At 43.5% G+C, this 24,418-nt stretch overlaps 1 protein-coding gene across 2 annotated transcripts in view; it reads right to left on the bottom strand.

Annotated features, from left to right (window-relative positions):
* LOC310870547 (platelet-derived growth factor receptor beta-like) overlaps positions 1-20,006 on the bottom strand; it is a 32,485-nt gene extending 12,479 nt beyond the window's left edge. The window contains exons 1-14 of one of the 2 annotated variants that reach the window (XM_083781790.1): positions 19,777-20,006; positions 19,253-19,371; positions 12,256-12,325; positions 7,651-7,745; positions 7,305-7,500; positions 6,693-6,953; positions 5,330-5,460; positions 5,003-5,087; positions 4,502-4,576; positions 3,490-3,673; positions 2,644-2,759; positions 2,041-2,161; positions 1,289-1,391; positions 665-773 (exon numbers count right to left, since the gene is read on the bottom strand). In XM_083781790.1, the coding sequence (XP_083637916.1) occupies positions 665-773; positions 1,289-1,391; positions 2,041-2,161; positions 2,644-2,759; positions 3,490-3,673; positions 4,502-4,576; positions 5,003-5,087; positions 5,330-5,460; positions 6,693-6,953; positions 7,305-7,500; positions 7,651-7,745; positions 12,256-12,316 (1,537 nt within the window). In that variant the 5' untranslated portion in view covers positions 12,317-12,325; positions 19,253-19,371; positions 19,777-20,006. Of the gene's footprint in view, positions 1-664; positions 774-1,288; positions 1,392-2,040; positions 2,162-2,643; positions 2,760-3,489; positions 3,674-4,501; positions 4,577-5,002; positions 5,088-5,329; positions 5,461-6,692; positions 6,954-7,304; positions 7,501-7,650; positions 7,746-12,255; positions 12,326-19,252; positions 19,372-19,553; positions 19,726-19,776 lie in introns of those variants that run through there. The other variant, XM_083781791.1, reaches the window with a different exon arrangement.
* Positions 20,007-24,418: the final 4,412 nt, after the last annotated feature.

Raw genomic sequence — 24,418 nt, 5'->3', positions numbered from 1 at the left:
AGAGAGAGAGAGAGAGAGAGAGAGACACACACACACACACACACACACACACACAGGGGGAGAGAGAAATTGAGGGATATAGAGATGGAGGGAGAGAGAGATGCATGGTGTGTTATCATCATCCTAACAGTCCAGAGTCAGTCTAATGACCAGTAAGGGTCTTCTTCTGGGCATAGACATATATAAAGGCTAGATGGCTCAAGGCGGAGTCTCCGATGTAGTTCACCGGCGGCCATCTTGCTGCAGTCCTACAGTACAGTATGGCAGCTCAAACTAAAATACTCATAACTCGCTCAAATTTTGACAGTTTGGTCTGGTTTGGTTTATTACAAACGTTATCAACGTGGCTATGATTCAGGATGCTAATCTGCTTAGTGCTTAATGTTATTTTTGATATGAACATCATATTAAAGCATATACGTATGCTGACGTCTTTGACGTTTCTAACAAACCAAACCGTTTGTTTGTTTGTTTTTGAGCAAGTTATGGTTATTTAAAAAGTACATGCCCCATAGACACAATGTTATGAGCTGGACTGGAGCAAGATGGCCTTGGCGAGCTGGACTGGAGCAAGATGGCCGCCACGTAGCGACGTCGCTCTCCATTGGCCAGCAGCGCGGCCGAGCCATCTAGCCTTTCTTATATCTATGCTTCTGGGTCTTACAGTTGGACACCAGACGTATGTCCCAGGCCCGCCGCCCTCTCTCGTTGCGAGCCTCACAGCGCACGGCGGTCACTGAGCCGATGGTCTGCAGGGTCAGCAGGCTGCGGACCTGTCAGCACACACACAGGGTCGTCACACCATACCATCATATCACATCACATCATATTATAGCACTGTATTGTATCGTAACGGTAGCTGATCCCACCGCATTACAACATCCCTGACTATGCCCTCAACAAAATACAGGTCTAGAGGTGACCGAGCTTTCTCAGTGGCCGGCCCCAAACTCTGGAACAGTCTGCCCTTGCGGATTAGGTCCGCTTTCTCCTTGGGAGCTTAAAACCCATTTCTCCATGGCTTTTGATTCTTGATTTTAATTTTAGTTTTTGCTCTATTGTACTGCAATTGTGTAGTTTGTTGTTCTCTTGCTTGCGTGGTTATACCATGCTATTTTTGTCTTGGTTTCTTTTTTTTTCTTTTTACCTGATCAGCACTTTGGTTGACCTTTGGTCTTTGTCAATGTGCTCTATAAATAAAGTTTGATTTGATTTGATCCCATATGGTGTCATATCATGTCGCATGGCATTGCATGGTGGTGTAATATGGTGTTGAGTCCACATTTACCTGGCTGACTCCTCTCTCTTCCACATCACTGACGTTTTGCTGCAGGCTGACTCCCTCCGAATCAGCTGACAGTCTCTGCCAAGCTACTGTCTTATTACCACACCTGGAGAGCACAGGAGAGGATCATTTAATGAATCTATGGCAATAATGTATACCATAAAGTGGAAATAAAGTACTAAATGCTATAATTAATTTGAACCCAAACATCTTGACTTTTATAACAGACAAGCGTACACCGTACACTACATTATTAAACAGATCATTTGATTGCAAAAATGTGATTAGACACATATCCTGTGGATACATTAATTGATTAATTAAATAATGAATGAATGAATTCAGCCCTACCTGTGTGCACTGTGACAGCTGTACCAGTGATGAATGAATGAATTCAGCCCTACCTGTGTGCACTGTGACAGCTGTACCAGTGATGAATGAATGAATGAATTCAGCCCTACCTGTGTGCACTGTGACAGCTGTACCAGTGATGAATGAATGAATGAATTCAGCCCTACCTGTGTGCACTGTGACAGATGTACCAGTGATGAATGAATGAATGAATGAAGCCCTACCTGTGTGCACTGTGACAGCTGTACCAGTGATGAATGAATGAATGAATTCAGCCCTACCTGTGTGCACTGTGGACAGATGTACCAGTGATGAATGAATGAATGAATGAATGAAGCCCTACCTGTGTGCACTGTGACAGCTGTACCAGTGATGAATGAATGAATGAATGAATTCAGCCCTACCTGTGTGCACTGTGACAGCTGTACCAGTGCACCGTGGGAGTGGGGACTCCTTCAGTGACACACAACACTGCCTGGCCCTGAGCCACGTGTTGGTCTGACAGGTCGGTGATCCTAGGGGGCGCTAAAACACACGCACACATTGCACACCCACACACCCACCCACACACACACACACACACAGGATTATGGGATGTACGGGGCGGGGTCATCTAAGCATGCATTAATTGCGGTAAAGTTTTTTAATCTAATTTCACAAATTAGCTAACTCAGTTAACTCAGTTGTTTTGACAGCCCTAATATTTAGCAGCTGTTGAAAGTAACTTATTTAAGTACTTTACTTGAGTATTTCAAATATCAAATACTTTTACTTCAATCCACTACATCTCGGATCCCAGTATTGTACTTTTACTCCACCACTTTAGTTACTAGTTACTTTGTAGATTTTTATTATTATTACAAAACATACAGTACATTCAGCCCTATATATATTTTGGCCATTTGAAAATAGACGATCTTCAAAAGAATTGTATACATCATTTGAAAACTTGAAATGTGACATTCTGAATAATGAGTACTTTTACTTTTGGTACTTTGAACTCTGACCTGTGACCTGGAGGTCGAACACCACTTCTCTGACCTCGTCGTCGTTGGCGACGGTCGCCGTGTACCTCCCCCTCTGCTCCATGCGCACGCGCACCAGCGTCAGAGTGCTCAGGTAACTGCAGGGGGAACAATCAGTACACCTGTTCAATCAATATGCCTCAATCAATCAATATGTTCAATCAATATGTATGTCTGATTAATCAACGTTATTCAACGTCAGTTCCGGGGACCACCATGGTTAAACTGTAACTCTGAGAGTGTACAAATATAATGAAATGGACACTTATTTATACCATCTCAGAGTTGATTCAATGAGCACTTCTTTTTAGGTATTAGAAATGTATAAATTGTCACTTCATCATGTAAATCAGGGATTTTCAACAGGTGGTGAAGGTATTGCATGTGGTCCCTGATGCATTTAGTATAATGTAGGATTTGTTCATTCTTTTTAATTTTTTCACTAGTTTTTCACCGTGAAGTGAATGGCCTGGTGACCTATGATGGCTGTGCATGTAGTCATTTACTGACAAGTTGGAGGTCAAGAACGTCAACAGAAAAGGGGAGTTAGAATCTCAAGAGGCGTAAGTGCACGGATTGTCTGGTTGAGTCATTATTATTAGGAAATTATCAATGGACCATGGTTGAGAAACAGTGGGACATACACATAACACATGGGATGCATAGCAAGTGTTACAAAAGCACTAATAACCACTAAAAACCCAACACAACAGTGTTGATTCTAAGCCAGGTTGATTCTAAGTCAGGGTGGTGGTCCCTCGTTCACAATCAGTTGAAAAGCCCTGATGTAAATCCGTCTGGGGGTCCCGACCACTGCGTTAAGCCCACCTCCTCTCAGCGACGGGCGTGGTGGAGGGCACCGCCGTGTCTCCGCTGATGGTGACGTTGTCTTTGGTCCAGACGACGCTGGGGGCAGGGTAGGCATCAATCTCCAGGCTCAGCTCCACTGTCTCATGGAGCAGAGCGGAGATGTTGGCAGAGTCCGCCGGCAACACGTCAATATACCCACGCTCTGCAGAGGGAGAGGAGAGGAGAGGGGAGGGGAGGAGAGGAGAGGGGAGGGGGAGGGGAGGGGAGGGGGAGGGGAGAGGGAGAGGAGAGGAGAGGAGAGGAGAGGAGAGGAGAGGAGAGGGGAGGGAGGGAGGGGAGGGGAGGGGAGGGGAGGGGAGGGGAGGGGAGGGGAGGGAGGGGGAGGGGAGGGGAGGGGAGGGGAGGGGAGAGGAGAGGAGAGGAGAGGAGAGGAGAGGAGAGGAGAGGAGAGGAGAGGAGAGGAGAGGAGAGGAGAGGAGAGGAGAGGAGAGGAGAGGAGAGGAGAGGAGAGGAGAGGAGAGGAGGAGAGGAGAGGAGAGGAGAGGAGAGGAGAGGAGAGGAGAGGAGAGGAGAGGAGAGGAGAGGAGGAGAGGAGAGGAGAGGAGAGGAGAGGAGAGGTTAAGCAGTCAGTTGGTGAAGTTAAGTAATTCTTTTGCAAATTGTTTTACTTTGATTCTCTTTGAATTCTCTTTTGATGGGTGCTATTAGCTATTAGTGTAGATTTTCATCTTACACAAATTCCCATTGACAATGAATGGAGAATTTATGTCATATGTGTCTGTCTGAGCAAATAGACATGTTACATCATGATGATGTATGATGATAAGAGCGTCCCTCACTTCACACAGGTGTGATTTTTGGATTTGGATATTTGTCTTATTATTTGTTCTGGTAAAAGTAAAACTGTTGATCATGAAAAAATAACTGTTGGTCATAAAAAGAAGACAGACAGAGAGACAGACAGACAGACAGACAGACAGACAGACAGACAGACAGACAGACAGACAGACAGACAGACAGACAGACTCACCCAGTACAGTTATAGTGACATTCTTCATCACAGTCTTCCCCTGCACCGTTTCTTGAACTGTACAAATATACACACCTATACAAAACACACAGACTCAGCATGAATACACACCAGAAAATACTCTTTTTAAACGCACGCACGCAGAGTGGATGCTAACTTGTATCACAGTCAGATGGATTAACCCCTTTAACCCTGGTGCCCCTGTCTTTAGGCATGAATTGAAAATAAATAATACATTTAAAAAAAAGAAATAGCCGATGTACAATCTCACTACACGTCACGATTTGTTGCGTTGTGAACTTGTAGATTGGCCAATTTCACTATTGGTCCAACGACAACGTATAGGGCTTGGGTTCATAGTTGTAATATTACAGTGAACCTTTCGAACGCTCCCTGATGACTGTCTCTTTCCATCTATAGATCTGTCCTTCCCTACATGGAGAGGATGCATTGAAATACCGGTAGGACTAAGGTTTTAATTCCAATGTCTTCAGAACTCACCAGAATCGTCTAGGGTTGCAGTGGAAATGTTGACGAAAGAACGGATCCGGTTGTTGGGCAGGAAATCCGTCAGCGGCTCATACTCCTGGATTAATGGGGATCGAAACAGTGACACAGACATCTATCTATACAACACCCAAAGAATGATTTGATGATGTTCTCGACCTCGGCTTTCAGTTCTTTTAAAACAGCATCAACCTTGTGAAATGTAATCTGTAATCAGACAGACAGACAGACAGACAGACAGACAGACAGACAGACAGACAGACAGACAGACAGACAGACAGACAGACAGACAGACAGACAGACAGACAGACAGACAGGTACCTGCCGCCGGGGGAAGTCCCAGGTAAAAAAGACCATCTCTGCATCTTTAACGGTACAGTTAACGGTCAGAACCTCGCCTTGTCGCAGCACACTGCTGGCCACAGTCAGCACTGCGTCCAATGTCTTAGGAACTAATGGAGACACAGATTTGGATAGGACAATGTCTTAGGATCTAATGGAGACACAGATTTGGATAGGACAATGTCTTAGGAACTAATGGAGACACAGATTTGGATAGGACAATGTCTTAGGAACTAATGGAGACACAGATTTGGATAGGACAATGTTTTAGGAACTAATGGAGACACAGATTTGGATAGGACAATGTTTTAGGAACTAATGGAGACACAGATTTGGATAGGTAAATGTCTTACTTAGGATCTAATGGAGACACAGATTTGGATAGGTAAATGTCTTACTTAGGATCTAATGGAGACACAGATTTGGATAGGACAATCTTATGTTATCTAATCTTCAGTAACTAAGTACATTTACTTAAGTACGGTACATAAGTACCATTTTGAGGTATTTGTACTTTACTTGAGTACTTCCAATTTCCAATACTTTTACTTCTACTCCACTAGCTCGGATGCAAATATTGTACTTTTTAAAGAGTTGTTTTTGGCTTTTGTGCCTTTATTGATAGTGAAGACAGACAGGAAAGAGGGAGTGAGAGACTGAGAGAGACAAGTAAATGTTGAATTCCGCACATCTCATCTCATGTAACACAATATCTCCTGTCATCTTAACTACTTAATACCCAGCATCCGTATTCAGGTAAAAACCTTTGGAGAAAATAGCAGATCTACAAGCTCTCAACACAATGTGACGTGTTGTGACATTGTAGATGTGACGTGTAGATCAGCTATTTTCAGCTAACATATTGAATGTAGCCTCGTACCAGGCTTTCATTTTTGTTGGTGCAAAAATTGAAAGCCTGGAGGAACGCATTGGCCGCTCTGGTCTAAAAGTGGGAGTCAACCCTTCCGGGTGGGCGTCACTCCAAATGATGTGACGTAGCGCTGCACTAGGGGGAGAGGAGGGGCCGGGGGTGACGGACAGATCGATGAGATCCAATCAGGGCGTGCGCAAATCTCAGCCGCCCCTCTAGACCAGAAACCTAACACGTTAGCTCAGGCTATATTGAATGTAGAGTGACAACAGACAAAACACTAAAGCCCAGAGGGACTCCGGTCAACCATGTGAGGTTTAAGTAGTTAACTCCTCTCCTGTCAACTCCTCTCCTCTCATCCCAACAGCTCCCCCCTGATGTCACCTCATCTCAACTCCATCTCATGTCATCTCAAGTTGAAACAGAGGTCATGGCTGTACACAGCATGTCCATCATCAACCTCCTGCTCACCTACAATGCTGAAGACGTAGTACACCTGTGACTCTCTCTCCAGACCCCCCGTGGAGGCCACGCAGACGTAGGAGGAGTCTTTGAGCGGGCCCGTGAAGCCCCGGCCGGGGTGGAAGGTGGTGCCGTTGACCGGCAGCCTGCCGGGGCGCTCGTACAGCGTCACGTTGAGCCGCGGGTCAGACACCACGCAGGGAATGGTGCCTTCCTCGGACTCCTTCGTCACCACCCCAGGACCCACCGACACAAACCACTCATCAGGACCTACAGAGAGAGAGAGAAATGCGGATAAGTTAGAAGGGTATGGTATAAGAAAAATAGAAAATTGAGGCAATGATTGAGACTTAAAAAAAAGAACGGGGGCATACAGTTTATTTTGTTGTTGATACAATGAACTTATTCTCTGTTCTGACTATCGTCATCTTCATTATCATCATATCATCTTAAGGCTTCAGGGTATGACCAGCTCTGGCCCATAGTAAAGGGGTTCTCCTTAACGCCATGTTACTTTTCAGCCATTGCCTGCATTGCCTCGTCTGTAGTAAAAACAAAATATACATTTTCATTGTAACTACCTATCTACAGTATCTGTATATCTTCACCACCGTTCCTTACCTTCTCCAGGTATGAAGACATCTAACTCCCTGGCCTGGTCGGAGGATGGCTCCTCACAGACGTAGCTTCCAGAGTGTCTCCAGGTGACGTTGTGAAGCTGCAGAACACTGCGGGTTCCCTGGTTGTCCAGCAGAACCCCATCCAGAGGCGGATCCTGGGGCAGCTTCCAGGACACCCTGGACCAGCCAGAACACAGCTAGAGGGAGGCAGGGAGACAGACAGAGTGACATCAACCAGCTGTCCCTATTTTGGACATTGTAGGAGAACATTTTCAACCAATCTCTCTATTCTCTGTCCATCTTACAGTGTGTTATCTTAGTCAGTGCTGTAGTTGATGTAAACCTACCACAGTGAAGGAAGCGTTGGGACTGAGGATGACCTCAGAGGTGCTGGGGTTCAGCTCCAGTGCAGCACCCCCATCTGGACACAACTGGAAAAGCACTAAAGATACCAAACAGAGAGACTTTATTTCAAGCTAGGCCTGTTGGTACGATGCCCCTTCCGATTATGCATGTTAAGCAATTAATTATAAGACTTCTGTCTGTCTGTCTGTCTGTGTCCCTTATATGCAAATATATGATAATATCCACTCATTCCAGCACTGCAAACACTACTGGCTGACTACACATTTTACATACCGTATATTACCAAATAGTAGCCCGGGCCGTTAATATGCAAAATCGATTCGGACCCCGGGCTGTTATAAGGAGCCGGGCCGTTATTTGCCATAGGCTGTTATTTATTTTTGCACCGGCCTGCACAAGGCCATTATTTGGTTTCAGTATATACATACAGTAACATACAGTAACATGTAGTGCTTGGGGGGATTGATAGCATACATATCCTAATTAATGCATAGGCCTGGAAATGGGGTAAAAATACATTTGGAAATGTTGTAGAATATGAATTGTTAAAAAAATTATTGTGGGAACTAAACTTGTGGGACTGTAGCAATCTCAATGCTATACCAATACTCATCATCCTCCTCCAATTTAGTGCATCAATATTGTACAAGACCGGCCCAGGCCGTAGCGTAACGGTCTGGGCACCGGACTGGTAATCCAGTCGCAGTGTGCCGCGGGTTCGACTCCCGGACCCGACACGGCCTTTACTGCATGTCATCCCCCCATCTCTCTCCCGTTTCCTGTCAGCCTACTGTCTGTCCCTTCAAAAATCAATAAAAGGCGTAAGCCGCAAAAAAACATCTTAAAAAAAAATATATATATATTGTACAAGACCTACAAGCTCACAACGCACCGAGGCTCGACGCATTGTGAGCTTGTAGATCAGCTATTTCTTTGCACACCGGCCATTTGCACCTGGCCATCATTTGGTTACATACAGTTCCATGCAGTCATCTTTTTTTAGTATGGTAAACAATAAACATTGCATGCAATGCATTTTGATTTAATTGTAAGAGGGAGCGTATCAACACACAGGTGTAACCACTGATTGAGCATGGGGAAGCAGCGGACAAACACATGATTTCATTATAAACTGTAGGCCTACGTACCGGTAGATTTTCACCCAATGAAAATTTACACTTTACACGGATTATAGGCCATTTGGAATTAGAACAATCGGTTGAAAATTGACCGAGAATAACACGATTTAAATATCAACTTTTTTGTTGCGTTGAGGACTTGTTGCGCCGAGGTGTTTTATAGTACTATACTTGTGAGGACCTGGCTGGCGCACGCTGCGCACCAAAAAGGGTTCATCTGCAAGCTCACAAAGCGCTGTCATGCAACACTTGGAGCTTGTAGATACTAGTGATACACGGATGACAATAAACATTACACAGAATATACACCACTTTGCATTAAAACAATTGGTTGTGCATAGGAGGCACTTGTGAAACTATAGCCTACATTTCGTTTATGGAGGACTGGTGTTGCGCTGTTATGAAATGATCGAGTGGCGTGCGGAGATTTGCAAACTCAACACGGTGAACACGCATATAATAATATAAATGAGGGCTGAGGCTGATTAAGTTTGCAAATAACGGCCCATGGGCCGTTATATAGAGGAGGGCGGTTATTTGATGGAGGCGGTTTTTACGCAAAATGGTGTCGGAACCTGGGCCGTTATTTGGTGCTGGGCGGTTATTTGAGCATGGGCTGTTATTTGGTAATATACGGTACTCACATTTTAGGCTTGTTTTGGTTTATTCGTGATACATTAATTATTTCCCTTATCATATCCAATGAGTCTGACTTTAAGCTCATGACATTTGATTTTCAATCATGTCTATCAACATAGTATGATGATGTCATGAAGCCAAAATGAAGCCAGGTCTAGACCATGGTTTATTACTTCCAAAATGGACATTTGTTATGTCAGACCAAAGCTTTTTCCAGATTTGTGATAGATAAGTGGCTGGCTAATGTTCAGACAGCTGAGAAACACATGTGTCTCCTCCATGCCGTGGACTCACAATATTAATTTTATGCTTGCTACAGGTCATAAATTGCTGATCCCTTAGAAGCCCATTATAGGCGCCCCAGGTCTTATGAGCAAAGGCCTCTTACTTGAGCCATGGCTCAAGCCTTAAAGGGGTATTGTATATCCTTCTCAGTCCGTTTCTATGTTTATTGTGAAAAACTTAAAAATGTAATGAACAGAACATTGGGGAAAAAAGCCTTAAACGGGTATGTTGCATTTCTAGAAAGTCCTTTCAGAAAGTCCTTGGACTGGAGGAAATATTAAGCTAAATCAGTGGTTCTCAAAGTGGGGTCTGGGGATCCCCATGGGGTCCTTTAACTTGGGAGGGTTCCAGAGGGTACCCAGAAAATGATATATAATTAAAATACGTATTCAATTTATGTGCATCATCGCTTCGGTAAAAAAGCCATCGTATTGCGACTTGTTTGTCTGGGAGTCCCTTACACAAAATCTTTTCAGCTGGAGGTTCAAATACATATTAATTTGGGGCTCCGCTCCCTCCACTGGCTCCCGGTCGCTGCCCGCACAGAATACAAAACTCTGATGTTGGCATTCAAAGCAACCAAAGGTATGGCTCCCCCATATCTTGCAAGTATGATTGAACCCTACAAACCCTCCCGTGCACTCAGATCAGCCAACACAGGGAAGCTTGAAGTACCCTCACTAAAAACGCCGGGACAACGCTCCACACGTCCCAAACTCTTCTCCCTTCTGGCTCCAAAACTGTGGAATGCACTTCCCATTGCAGTCAGAACTGCAGCATCACTCCCAATCTTCCGCCGTAGTCTGATGGAGTCTTTTCAGACTCCATCATGGCCCATAGCACTTACACTACCCCCTTAGATAGCATTTCTGTAGACTTAGATATATCATTTGATACAGACTTATAGCATGTTATGTAGACAGCACTATAATTGCAATGTATGTAGTCATAGCACGTCATAGTACATATGTATAGCATAGTATAGTATATATGTGTATAGTTTATATGTATAGTTTCATTATATAGATATTCCACTGTTACTTTCTTAGCTTACGCATGTTTCATGATAAATGCTTTTTATGTGATGTATTCCCATGCTTTTTTGTTCTTGCTTAATGTAAATCGCTCTGGATTAAGAGCGTCTGCTAAATGCCTAAATTGTAAATTGTAATTGTATGAAAAAGTCTAAATAAATCACAGAGACTGTTTGTTGTCATCCACTTCCCTGGAAACCAGACATTGCCCAGTAATTCTCCAAAAGAACGTGACCTCATTTAAGAGCAAGCAGTGCTGTGGTATTCAGTCAACAGGTTGCAATTTAGACATCTGCATTGGATAACAAAGGAAATTAATTCCAACTGCCAAATGTTGAACATAGCCTAAACTAACATGAAACCGTTTTACGAGCACAATGTGGCAGTAAAATGGACAGATTGCCAATAAAATAAGTTACAGACATGCTGTCGTTCATAGATTGTAAGTAAGGAGTGGCAATTACTCATTCATTTAATATTGTACTATAGGACTGCTGCTATGTGATAACAGATTTTACACACAGGGATAATAAACATAACGTCAAACAATCATTAAATAGCATTGTTATATATTTTTTTACCAGCTCAGTGGCCTTGTGGTTAGACTAGACTCTAGAGTGTCCATATTTTATTCTGGGGTATGTATTTGTTTTGTACATCATGGCTGGGGGATGTATTTGTTTTGTACATCATGGCTGGGGGATGTATTTGTTTTGTACATCATGGCTGGGGGATGTACTTTATGCCACATTGCCACCTCTGTTTTTTCCCCCAAGGGTATTATGTAAAAGTTTGAGAACAATTTCAACGGAAGATGGCTCATGTGCAGCTTTAAGCACACAACATAGAGACAAAATGATCCAAATTGTACAATCAACCATTATTTAAAAATACATTTTTAGAATTGTAAATGTTATTGTATTAGGCTCTCATCAATATGGCATCGAAACCATACATACAATATGTCACTGACAGGACATCACATATGTCATAGATGATAGTTGGACTACCTTGCATGGACAAAATAAAGCATTGTGCTGCTCTTGTTGTGGATCTATCAAAGTCCTTTGATAGATCCTATAAAAGTATAAAACTATAAACGTTTATGACTGGTTTATATATACACCCTCTGATTTCACGATGACCTCTCTGAAACTGTAACAGTAGCAGGTGAGGCTCTCTAACATGTACAGATAACAACATGTGATCCTTTAGATTCAATATTAGGCCTGGATTTAGTTTACAAAAGTTACATCCTGCTGAAATGCCTCTATATTCTGAATCTTCTCACGTGTAACTGCTATTGAAAAGACATTCATTTGTCTAATTTATCAGTGCAAAGAAAACTGATCCTAAAACATGCTATCTGCATATTATCTATTTGAATAATTCTGTGATTTCTTTTAATGTTCATGTTGAGGCCATCTTGTGGATTTCACTTGAATTTGTAGAAAAGTAAACAAACCCTTTATTGATTTGAATAGCTTACCCAAGAGTAAAACAAGAGCCAGAGACAGTATTCCTCTCTCCCCACAGCAGAACCCCATCATGAGTTTCACCTGCAGAACCAGAACACACGTAAGGTCATGACGTTAGAATGGTCCTATTTAAAAGTTATTCTTATGAATATAACATTTATTTGTCTCAATGAAACCACTATCATTGTCCATAATGAAAACGATGGATTGATAGACGGATGAGACAGACAGACAGACAGACAGACAGACAGACAGACAGACAGACAGACAGACAGACAGACAGACAGACAGACAGACAGACAGACAGACAGAGAGACAGACAGACTGACTATAGGTATTTCCTCACAAGATGTTTGTAGCTTCTGCCAAAATATGGAATCAATTAAAGATCAAAGAGGGCAGGACAAAAATGAAGATAAGGGAGGACAACAGATATGAGGAAAGGAAAGGAAAGGAAAGGAAAGGAAAGGAAAGGAAAGGAAAGGAAAGGAAAGGAAAGGAAAGGAAAGGAAAGGAAAGGAAAGGAAAGGAAAGGAAAGGAAAGGAAAGGAAAGGAAAGGAACCAAAGTTAAGTAGGGTCCAAAAGGAAAGGACCCTGCAAACCCTCCGCGTGCCAACGCAGGGAAGCTGGAAGTACATTCACTAGTAAAAACGCTGGGACAACGCTCCACACATCCCAAACACTTCTCCCTACTGGCTCCAAAACTATGGAATACACTTCCCATTGAAATCAGAACTGCAGACTCACTCCAAATCTTCCGCCGTAGTCTGAAAACCCACCTCTTCAGACTCAATCTTAGGCCATAGCACTTGCCCTAGACTCGACGACCTTACAGGCGCATGGAAAACTCAATTTATGTAAATTAGATAGCATTTTTGTAGCACTTTTCGATATATATAGATATTCCACTGTTAGTATAAGTTCTTAGCTTACGCATGATTCTTGAAGACTATTTTGATGTATTTGATGCATTACCATGTTTTGTTCTTGCTTACTGTAAATCGCTCAATTGTGAATTGAAAGGAACGGAATGGAACGGAAAGTATAGTTTGCTCTCAGAATGTCTTCTGCTACATTCTTTACCTTTAGGTATTTTTTTGTTGGACTGCAATGGTAGAGAAAGAGAGATGGCATGCAGCAAAGATATTAAGTTGGATTAAAATGAACAGAACAACATCCCAAGTAGTTTAGTCTTTAGCACAGCAAGATGTTTTGGAAAGAAAGATTGATCCAGCATTCAAAACAAAGAGGACATGAGACAAAAAACAGATGAAAGGAGGTTTAAGGACACAGAATAGAGAGGAGAGGAGGAGAGAGAGGAGAAGGGGAGGGAGGAGATGAGAAGTGTTTTTCCATTGGTAACTGCAGTAATTTTTAGGCCATAAACCCTGATGCCTCAACCAGACCAGCCAAGGAAATACATTCCATGTGAGGGAAGTGTGTGTGTGTGTGTGTGTGTGTGTGTGTGTGTGTGTGTGTGTGTGTGTGTGTGTGTGTGTGTGTGTGTGTGTGTGTGTGTGTGTGTGTGTGTGTGTGTGTGTGTGTGTGCGTGAGACTGTGTGACTATGTGAGACTGGGTGACTGTGTGTGTGTGTGTGTGTGTGTGTGTGTGTGTGTGTGTGTGTGTGTGTGTGTGTGTGTGTGCGTGCGTGTGTGTTAAAAGTGTGAATCTCAAAATGATGGGGAATGTTGGGATGGGAGGGACTTTCCAGCAGAAAAGGCCAATCGGCCAATCGCTATACGTCTGGAGGCAGAGTCAGTCAGTCAGTCAGTCACCCAGCAAAGCATACAAAAATAAATAAACAAACATCGGTTTCCAGAAAACTCACTCTCCCCACTATGAAAGAGAGTATTTTCACTATGAATGAAAGAAAGCATTAAAGAGGGAATTTAAATGCTATATTACTGCTGGAGTCTGTAAGTTTCCATTAAGTTCTTGTTTGTCTACAGTAGAACGTTACTTCACTCCCCCTGACCTTTCACTAATAGTATTAGTATCCATGTACAGCATTTGAAAGAGAGAGAGACAGAGAGAGAAAGAGATGGCGGGGGTGGGGGACGGGAGGGTTGAGAGATTATCACTCCACCGGGCAATCGCCAGGCAACAATGATTTGTTTCTTCCATACTGTACACAAAGAGAAAACAGCATTTGATCAACATTTGAATTGCTATACACCATAGATTAACATCATACTATCAAGTATCAACTAGTAACTGCCACAGTGGAGTAAATCAGTGATTCTCAACCTGTGGGCCGTGTGGATATTGTAAGTGGGCCACCAACTAATTTAACCTGACACTGCCAGATGGTGGCAGTAGTGAGTTCCTCCTCCTGCTCCCATCTGGACGATGTACTCCGATCAAATGCTATCGGAGCGATATGCGGCTGTATGCGGCCGCTTGAGGCGGGATCAACGCGAGACTGGTGACGTATTGAAGCTGTGCCCCACAGCGCAAATGTAAACACAACCTAACAGGACTACAACTCGAAATTATTATGGATGAACTTTTTTTTAGCCAAAGGACCACCAGTGGTCCTTCAGGGGGTTCCAGGTGGTCCCCAGCTAAATGATGGAGAGTAATTGGTAACCAAATGGACCCTTAAAGATCTTTAACTCTTGAGAGCGTAAAATGAAGAGAGTTACATTATTGTTGAAGATCTGCATTACTTATGTACAAGAAGTCTACACAATTAGAAGAGAAGGTAGAAGAATTGTTAGCATGGAATTGTGGACAGAATCTTATCAGAATCTTATTTAACAAAAATATTCTTTTAGTTTTGGTATGAGAGGCTAAATCTCATCAAATGGTGGTTCCGTTGGCCGAAATGCTGAAAGAATAATGGGCCTTGATATGAAAAGGGTTGAAAACCACTGGATTATAGTAGTAGTTCTTGGTGTGCAGGCCCTACCTCCTTCCATGATATATAGAGTAGGACACTGCTGGCAGACCGATATATTGGTCTTGCTCTAGTTGGTTTATACAGTACATGGATAAACTCCAGGGTCTTCTCAGCCAGGAGTTTTACCACATCCACAGCAACCATAGCCCGGCATTGCCAGACCGATCACGTGGGTTCACTCACACGTGGAGAGAAAGCGTGCCTGTGATCCCACATGATCGGTTTGGCAATGCCAGGCTACAGCAACCACGTTAGGCAGTCATATAAGGCATAAATATAAATGACAAAACCAGCCTTTATCTGCCCTGGATGGGGGGTGTGAGAGGGAGGATGACTGATTTAAGCAGTCACACCTGGCCTGAGTCAAACTAGAACTGGACTCAGAGCTGGGTGTGGCTGCGCACCTGTTGTGCATGGACTTGATCAAGTTGTGATGCTTTCAAATTGTTATGCCCTGGCTTAAGAGGAATAAAACAGCCTTCTTGAGAACAACTGCCTGTGTCATTACAGGGGGTAATAATAAGAGGGCAGGCAGCGAGGGTGATAAGCTTTTGTCAGCTGCCATATTTTTCCTGCAGGAAATATGACAGCTGGCCATTCAGCCCAAACTAACCGTATCAGCCCTACTGTAGGTAGGTATAATATGGCAGCTGACCAAATAACGCAAGCTGTTACATCACTGCTTAACGATCGATATCGATGTTGTCTAAAAAACTTTTATTTCTAAAATAGAAGATCTACAAGCTCAAAATGCATCACGATGCAATGCATGCAATAATACACATTATGCCCAAAATAGGGATGACAGATTGAAAGTGGGAAACTCCCGTCAAACAAACCATGGATAAAACTCCAAAGATTCCAAATATAGTTGCTGAGGAGACACTTCATGTGTTCATCATGGGCACAGAGGAACCACAACATATTGCTGAGGAGACACTTCATGTGTTCATCATGGGCACAGAGGAACCACAACATATTGCTGAGGAGACACTTTCATGTGTTCATCATGGGCACAGAGGAACCACAACATATTGAACACTTCATGTGTTCATCATGGGCACAGAGGAACCACAACATATTGCTGAGGAGACACTTCATGTGTTTATCATGGACACAGAGGAACCACAACATATTGCTGAGGAGACACTTTCATGTGTTCATCATGGACACAGAGGAACCACAACATATTGCTGAGGAGACACTTCATGTGTTCATCATGGGCACAGAGGAACCACAACATATTGCTGAGGAGACACTTCATGTGTTCATCATGGGCACAGAGGAACCACAACATATTGCTGAGGAGACACTTCATGTGTTTATCATGGACACAGAGGAACCACAACATATTGCTGAGGAGACACTTTCATGTGTTCATCATGGACACAGAGGAACCACAACATATTGCTGAGGAGACACTTCATGTGTTCATCATGGGCACAGAGGAACCACAACATATTGAACACTTCATGTGTTCATCATGGGCACAGAGGAACCACAACATATTGAACACTTCATGTGTTCATCATGGACACAGAGGAACCAAAACATATTGTTGCTGAGGAGACACTTCATGTGTTCAACATGGGCACAGAGGAACCACAACATATTTTATTCATGTGTTCATCATGGGCACAGAGGAACCACAACATATTGTATTCATGTGTTCATCATGGGCACAGAGGAACCACAACATATTCATGTGTTCATCATGGGCACAGAGGAACCACAACATATTGAACACTGCATGTGTTCATCATGGGCACAGAGGAACCACAACATATTGAACACTGCATGTGTTCATCATGGACACAGAGGAACCACAACATATTCATGTGTTCATCATGGACACAGAGGAACCACAACATATTGAACACTTCATGTGTTCATCATGGGCACAGAGGAACCACAACATATTGAACACTTCATGTGTTCATCATGGACACAGAGGAACCACAACATATTGAACACTTCATGTGTTCATCATGGACACAGAGGAACCACAACATATTGCGGGAAATGGTTTACAGCAGTGGTCCCGCAAACTTGTTCATGTCAAGGACCCCCAAATTGACACTAATTAGCCCGCGGACCCCCATTTGAAAATATATGCCAAGGAAAGGACCCCCATAAGAAAAGATTTATATGGCTCCGCTTTGACCTGAATTTAGGCTATGGGCTACCATTGAATGGCATTTCTATCTCTGGGACCCCCAATTTATATTGTAAAATTAATGTAAATTTAACTGTGAGAGTGTACGGGTCTATTTGGTTCCATTTGTACACTCTCTGAGTTACAGACCCATAAGGGTCCATTTGGTTACAAACTATCATTTAGCTGGGGACCCAATGGAACTCCCTCAAGGACCCCTAGGGGTCACCGGACCCCACTTTGGGAAGCACTGGCTGAGGAGACACTTCAGCCGTTCATCATGGGCACAAAGGAACCAAAACATATAGCGGAAAATGGTTTACCTAATGGCTGTATAATAGGGTTATAATAACGACGCCAGCCGCGCTTTCAGCCCACTCCCTCCCCACAACGTTGGGAAATCCAGGGCCATGCCCTGGATTGACAGCTATGTTAATCTATTTATTCCAATAAAAAAGTTGATCGAATGCCATTTTCTTATTGTCTTTGTTACGGCTATGGGTATTCGATTAAAATGAATTATCAGCCAACATTGCCTTCATTATATCCAGCCTCAACTATCTGGGTGATAAGCTATACAGTGTATATGACAATAAGCTTTTAGGCAGATGTACAGAAGGTGATTAAGGATTTTATGCATACCAGTAAGACGCCTGAGGGCGAGAAGCGACACTGGCGCTGGCACTTTAGAATGGGGGAGTCAGATCAACATATGGAATGAATTCTGTACTGGCCATATATGGAGCGTGTCTTGAGTGTACAGGGTTTGATGAGGTCAGATCAACATATGGAATGTCAGAACAGGTCAGCTCCATATATTGAGATCTAAGTGTGGCAGCGGGGGCAGTGCTTGAGTGTACAGGGTTTGATGAGGGCCCAGGTAGGGCCGGGCCTTAATTTTTGGGCCTGTTGAGAAGTTGAGAACTCTAGTTTTCGCCGGCTGCTGGGCGTGGCTGCACTAATAACTTTGGGGCAGGCCCGTCTGCTCCATATATGGAGATCTAAGGGTTTGAGGTCGGATGTAGAGTTGCTGGCCAATATTGATGACATCAGGGCACTCAGGTTCATATATGGGCTTAATATTGATGACCATCCCTGATGATCTCTCGTGATGTCACGAAGCATGACTATATATGGTCATGCCTGCGGTGACCAAACAACACATTGACGGGAAATGCACGATTCCATAGTAAATCTGTCAGAAAAACATTAGGATCCTGCAATAACTGCACATGTCGAGGTTATCCTGTTAGCACTCATATACTGTAGCATCTCAATTTACATTCATTTTGTGTAGAGTATGCTGCCAGCTAGCATTATATGGTTTATGGTTTGCAATAAAAGGAGAGAGAGGTGGGGAAAAAGTGTAATCTTCCCATCACTGCAATTACAATGTGTTTGCAATCAACTGAGAATGTGTTTTTAGCCCACAGGGTTCCCGGCAGCGCATGTACCATTCTTGCCTTGATTAAATGTCTAAATAAAGGAGAAATGACTCAAAAACACAAACATGCAAAAGTGCAAACTAGCCCAGTTCAGTGAGGCTTACAGAAAGGATAGTAAGCAGCTGTCACAGTCAGCGGTCTGGAATCTGGCAACACACTAAAGGGGCGGCAACAACCAAAGGTTAAAGACCTGATTCGTGTCAGGAAGGTCATTAGGTTGAATCTCACTCACTCTCTGTCTCTTTCTCTCCTGTGTCTGTGTCTCTGTCTCTCTTTCTCTCTCTGACACACGCGTGCACACACACACACAGAGTCACAGCTGAAAGAGCTCCATCTGTCAAGCCAGGCTCCAAGTTTAGCCACACACACACACACACACACACACACACACACACACACACACACACACACACACACACACACACACACACACACACACACACACACACACACACACACACACACACACACACACACAGTATCTGATCCACTTCCATGTCTTACCGGTCAGCTGTATCTTTTACTCCATTTCTATCTTCTTTTGAAGATTGTGTGCCGTCTCTCTGTCTTTAAATGTCCAGTTGATGTCGTTCATCAGAATAGCAGATGTCCGGTTGTTACATCTAACGTTTCAATTGGAGAAAGAACAAGTTAAAAAGAGTTGCTATTAAAGTGAGATGTCAAACTAAAATGTATTTGATGCAGCATAAAATGTTGTGTTAAAATGCAACTACAAAAGTGAAGTGAAAGTAGAGCAAATTAATGCATGCATGCATGCTCTGAACATGTGCTGCAAAAAGCTTACAATATGATGGTAGGAAATGTGCAGTCAGTCAATGTTTGTCTTGTGAAACTGGTGACGTTTAAGGTTCTGCAAAGCTAATGTCCATGCTGCGTGATGCACTATGAAGTCACTGCGAATGTGCGTTACTGACTGTAGCCTACAGTGTGTTATGTTTACACATTCTCTGCCCTGGGAATAAGCGCATAAGTAAGTCCATGCTTCTCTGAATACGGCCTCTACTGACCAAACAGTGCGTCCAGTGTCCTTCAAAAAGTGCAAGTAAACTTTTAGAGGAAGATGTACAGAGACAAATCTTGAATCTCTAATCTTGAATATGCCTGAAAAAGTCTTGAAAAAACATTATGTCCTTCTGTTTTGCTGCTCTCCTCTCTTCTCTTCTCTCCTCCAGAGACAGATAAATGAAAAGGGACAGCAAGAAAGAGGCTCAGGGAGAGAGCAAGAGAGAGAGAGAGAGAGAGAGAGAGAGAGAGAGAGAGAGAGAGAGAGAGAGAGAGAGAGGTGGTCTATAGCGTTATGGAAAGAAAAGATGTGGTCAGTCCCTTTGGCAGACAGAGAGCGGGAGAGAGAGATGGAGTCAGCAAGGGAGAGTGAGAGAGAGAGAGAGAGAGAGAGAGGGAGAGAGAGAGAGAGAGAGAGGAGAGAGAGAGAGAGAGAGAGAGAGAGAGAGTGAGGGAGAGAGTGAGAGAGAGAGAGAGAGAGAGAGAGGGAGAGAGAGAGAGAGAGAGAGGGAGAGAGTGAGAGAGAGAGAGAGAGAGAGAGAGGGAGAGAGAGAGAGAGAGAGAGAGAGAGAGAGAGAGTGAGGCCAACGTCTGTTTTCAATCTGTCTCTCTGTCGTTGGCCAGCCCCCCTCCTCTCACAGGATGTGAACGGTGTGCTTGAGAATTCAGTTCTAGTACACACACGCACGCACGCACACACGCACTCAGAGACAGACAGACAGAAAAAGAAACAGGGCTTTTTGTGGACTTTTTCCCCCCTCCCTCTCTTTTTTACTGTTGTGAGGAGGGAGGGGGAAGGAGAGGAGAGAGGAGTTAAAATAATAAAAATGAAGAAAGGCGGCTAAAACCAGCGACGGAGAGAGCCTTGAGAAAGGGGGCTAGGATAAGAGAGAGAGAGAGAGGGAGAGAGAGAGGGAGGGATGGAGGGAGGAGAGGAAAGCAGGGTCTCCTCATGTCTTTTTCATAAGCTCCTTCCCTTTGTGTGTGTGTGTGTGTGTGTGTGTGTGTGTGTGTGTGTGTGTGTGTGTGTGTGTGTGTGTGTGTGTGTGTGTGTGTGTGTGTGTGTGTGACTGTTTGTGCGTGTGTGTAAGGAGGCGGTTTCATTAGCATTCCAGTATTCGTCAGAATGCTGATTAAACAAAGAGGAGAGAGAGAGAGAGAGAGAGAGAGAGAGAGAGAGAGAGAGAGAGAGAGAGAGAGAGAGACTATAGCCATACTGGACAGTCTGAATAGCTGTAAATCAGTTGAATCAATAGATGACTAAACCTTCTGGCCACAACAGTGATACAAAGTGAGGCTTGGGGTCCTCCTGGCGTCCTGTGGGTGATCGTCGAATCCTATTCACACGTTCTCGTTCCCTAAGCCAAAATCAGGGACTGTCACTTTCTTGTATCACTATGTGGGCATGTTATTCCTATACCACAACATGGTATCCTTTATAGCGTGGGGAGAGCTAGTAAACACATACAAACATGTGCACCCCACACACACACACACACACACACATGTGCACGCACACGCGCACACACACACACACACACGCGCACGCACGCAAGCGCACACACATGCATGCACACACTCTTACATTCCTGGGGTGTATTCCAGAAATATGGCTGAAGATATCTCTAATTTAAAGTAAACTGTCTGACGTCTGACTTGATCAAGACAGATGTGGCATTTCCTGATTTCCCGGTTCCTCAACAGCTGATTTCAATTCGGCGGATAAGGATCGATCAAGCTGGGATGAACCTTTAAAAGGCATCTTTGAACAGGAAGCATTGTTTTGAATCATTATGAATTCTGAGACAATCAGAACACGTCATTTGGAGACGATCATAAACGCAGAAAAGGTCTTCCACATCTGTGAAGTTCAAGTTGTCTCTCTGTCTGTCTTTGAGTCTATCCGGACAGATTAGGCCCACATATGGACATATTGACATACCTAACATGACAGTAGGCCTACTGACAGCGCAAATCTGTTGTCACTATAGGACTTGTGGAGTGTTATCCAGGGTGTTTAGGGGATGGAGATCTGTTATTTGTAGCTTGTAGAGCTGCTATTTTCGAGATTATTCACTAATCTCTCGTTTGGGTCTCGACCTGAAAAGTTTGGGAACAACGGCACTGACTTAGGCAATGGTAGCTGTTGTGTGAGATGCCAGACTAGAGAGAGAGGCAGAGTGAGAGAGAGGTAAGAGAGGGGGATGGAGGGGAGGGGGATATACTGTTCCACTGTTTTAGCCTATTTCACCATTGCAATAACCAGGCCAATGCAGGGTGACCAAACCTGAACAAGCCGATTGATTTCCGCTTAAAGAAGCAATAGGTCAGCTGCAGCAAAGGAACTAGTAAAACAAATGATTGTGTAGATTTTTCTCTGTATTTCTGTGCTCACATAGTAATGCAGGAAAACCATGAAAATATTGTATAACAATCACCATCCCTCAAGTCTAAACAGCATCGTTCTGCGTTGCTAGCCGACGACTGAACGCGGCAACAGCTCAGCTGTTCGAGGACCCTTTTGATCAGATGAACTGAAATTAAGTGTACATTTGCTTCAGGGGTGGCCACAGCCAATCATCTGCCTCCATGTCACCCTGTCCTCTACCACCTCTTCCATACCCCTTGTTCTCAATACAGTCCAGGGGCCACCAGGGGTCAAACTCCAAATGGACTCTTGCGGGTGTGTAACTCAGAGAGTGTACAAATGGACCCTGTGGGTCCCAGAGATAACAAACTGTTTCAAATAGGGGTCTGTGGCCTATTAATGCTTATTACACGGCTTGGTTGAATGCTTGATTCTGATTGGTCAATCACTGCTTTAAGCGGCGTGTTATTCCTGGATAATGACCATGACCGCTGAGCTCAATAACAAACCGATGTCTATAATCAAAGGCTCAGAGCACCTGCTGCCGTTGCTTGATTTTGTGCCGTATCCAACATGGCAGCCATGTAAGAAACGCACAATTTCATTTACAGCTAACATTCTCTCAAGGACGTTTTTTTAAACGTTTGAAGCAAGAAATAGAGAATTGATTCTATTTGATCAACACTTCCTGTTGTTTTCCGAGGTGACCATGTTGCATTGGACGGACGGCCGCACCTGGCATAAATTAATGGAATATGTGTATTGGGAGACACGTCCTTGATCAATGTTTGAAGCCATCGATTCACTTTTATTAGATTAGCTCTTGCAACAGCTGATACATAATAATAATTAGTACCCAAAGACACTTTACATGGAGGGCATGCCGCATGAGAAAACAACAAACAACAACAAATCCTGAAATGAAACTGGTTGAGAATCACTGGTTTATACGATGACCAAATGCCACTGTTACTGTTTGGATCACTACTGTGGATCACTAATCATGCTTTCTATAGAATCAAACCCTGATATGCACATGATGGGGTAGATGTTAAATGTACTGAATACAATAAAAACATACTGTTCCTTCCGAGAAGACCGTTTTAATTTCACTGTTGTCTCATTTCCAGTAGCACGTGTTTATACATGCAGACAGTGAGAGTTTAAGTGGAGTGTGGGAGTTCAGTAAAAGTGTAATGGAACCAAATTTAATTAAACTGACAATGCATGCAGTATGTTTGCACAATGAGTGTGAGTACACCCATATGTATGCAGATCTGTGGTGCAGCCATGCATACTCAGCAGATTATGTGGAATATTGTGGAATGTTTATACTGTAACTAACTTTCTGTGTATATGTGTGCGTCTTTGTGTGCATGTGCGGGTGCATGCGTGCGTGCGTCCGGATGTGGAGCTAAACTAGGATTTCATCTTGATGCACATAGAGCTCTTTCAGATGAGGGAGAGAGGGGGGAGAGAGAGGGGGGAGAGAGAGGGAGGTTGACATGTTTGTCGGTGGTTAGAAGAAAGCAGCAAGGAGAGAGACAGAAAAAGGAAGAAAGGTGAAAGTATGGACAGAGAGACTTTTAATAAAATAAAATGACTCTGATAATACAGAAGCTGTAAGTTGTAATTGTGTATGTCTGCCACATGGGGGCAAATTTAACTGCATAGCATAATAACACTGCTGTGGAATTTATGACACTGTCCCATTGCACAACAATCCTGTTCCATGAGCTGTGAGAACACACACACACACACACACACACACACACACACACACACACACACACACACACACACACACACACACACACACACACACACACACACACACACACACACACACACACACACACACACCTTATATACAAACACTACTTGTTGCTTAACAGGTAGGGCCAGTGGAGCTATGCCTCAGTGATTTTATCAACACACTGTAAAAATAATCTAGGTCGGCATAGGCTGACAGGAAATGGGGGAGAGACATGCAGTAAGTTGCCTGGACCGCTGAGCCACGGCCCAGGCCAACAAAACCACCTTTACAATAAAAAGTGCTAACACATATGGGACTGGAGTACACTGTCTTTCTGCATTTGATGTACATGTGCTTACTGTAAGCGACTTATAAAGAGTAAAGTAAGAGGATAAAGAGTCTGCTAAATGCCTAAATTGTAAATTGGAATTAAACCAGATTTACAGTGCGCAGTTCTTTACTTAACCCATTTAGACCTGAGGCTAGTTTTCTGAAAAACGAATTAAATGGGATTGACACGTCT

The sequence above is a fragment of the Protomyctophum parallelum genome (assembly GCF_964188405.1).
Source record: "Protomyctophum parallelum genome assembly, chromosome: 1".
Lineage (NCBI taxonomy): Eukaryota > Metazoa > Chordata > Actinopteri > Myctophiformes > Myctophidae > Protomyctophum > Protomyctophum parallelum.
Note: the sequence above shows the minus strand (reverse complement) of the source record. Positions and strands in the feature narration are given on the sequence as shown.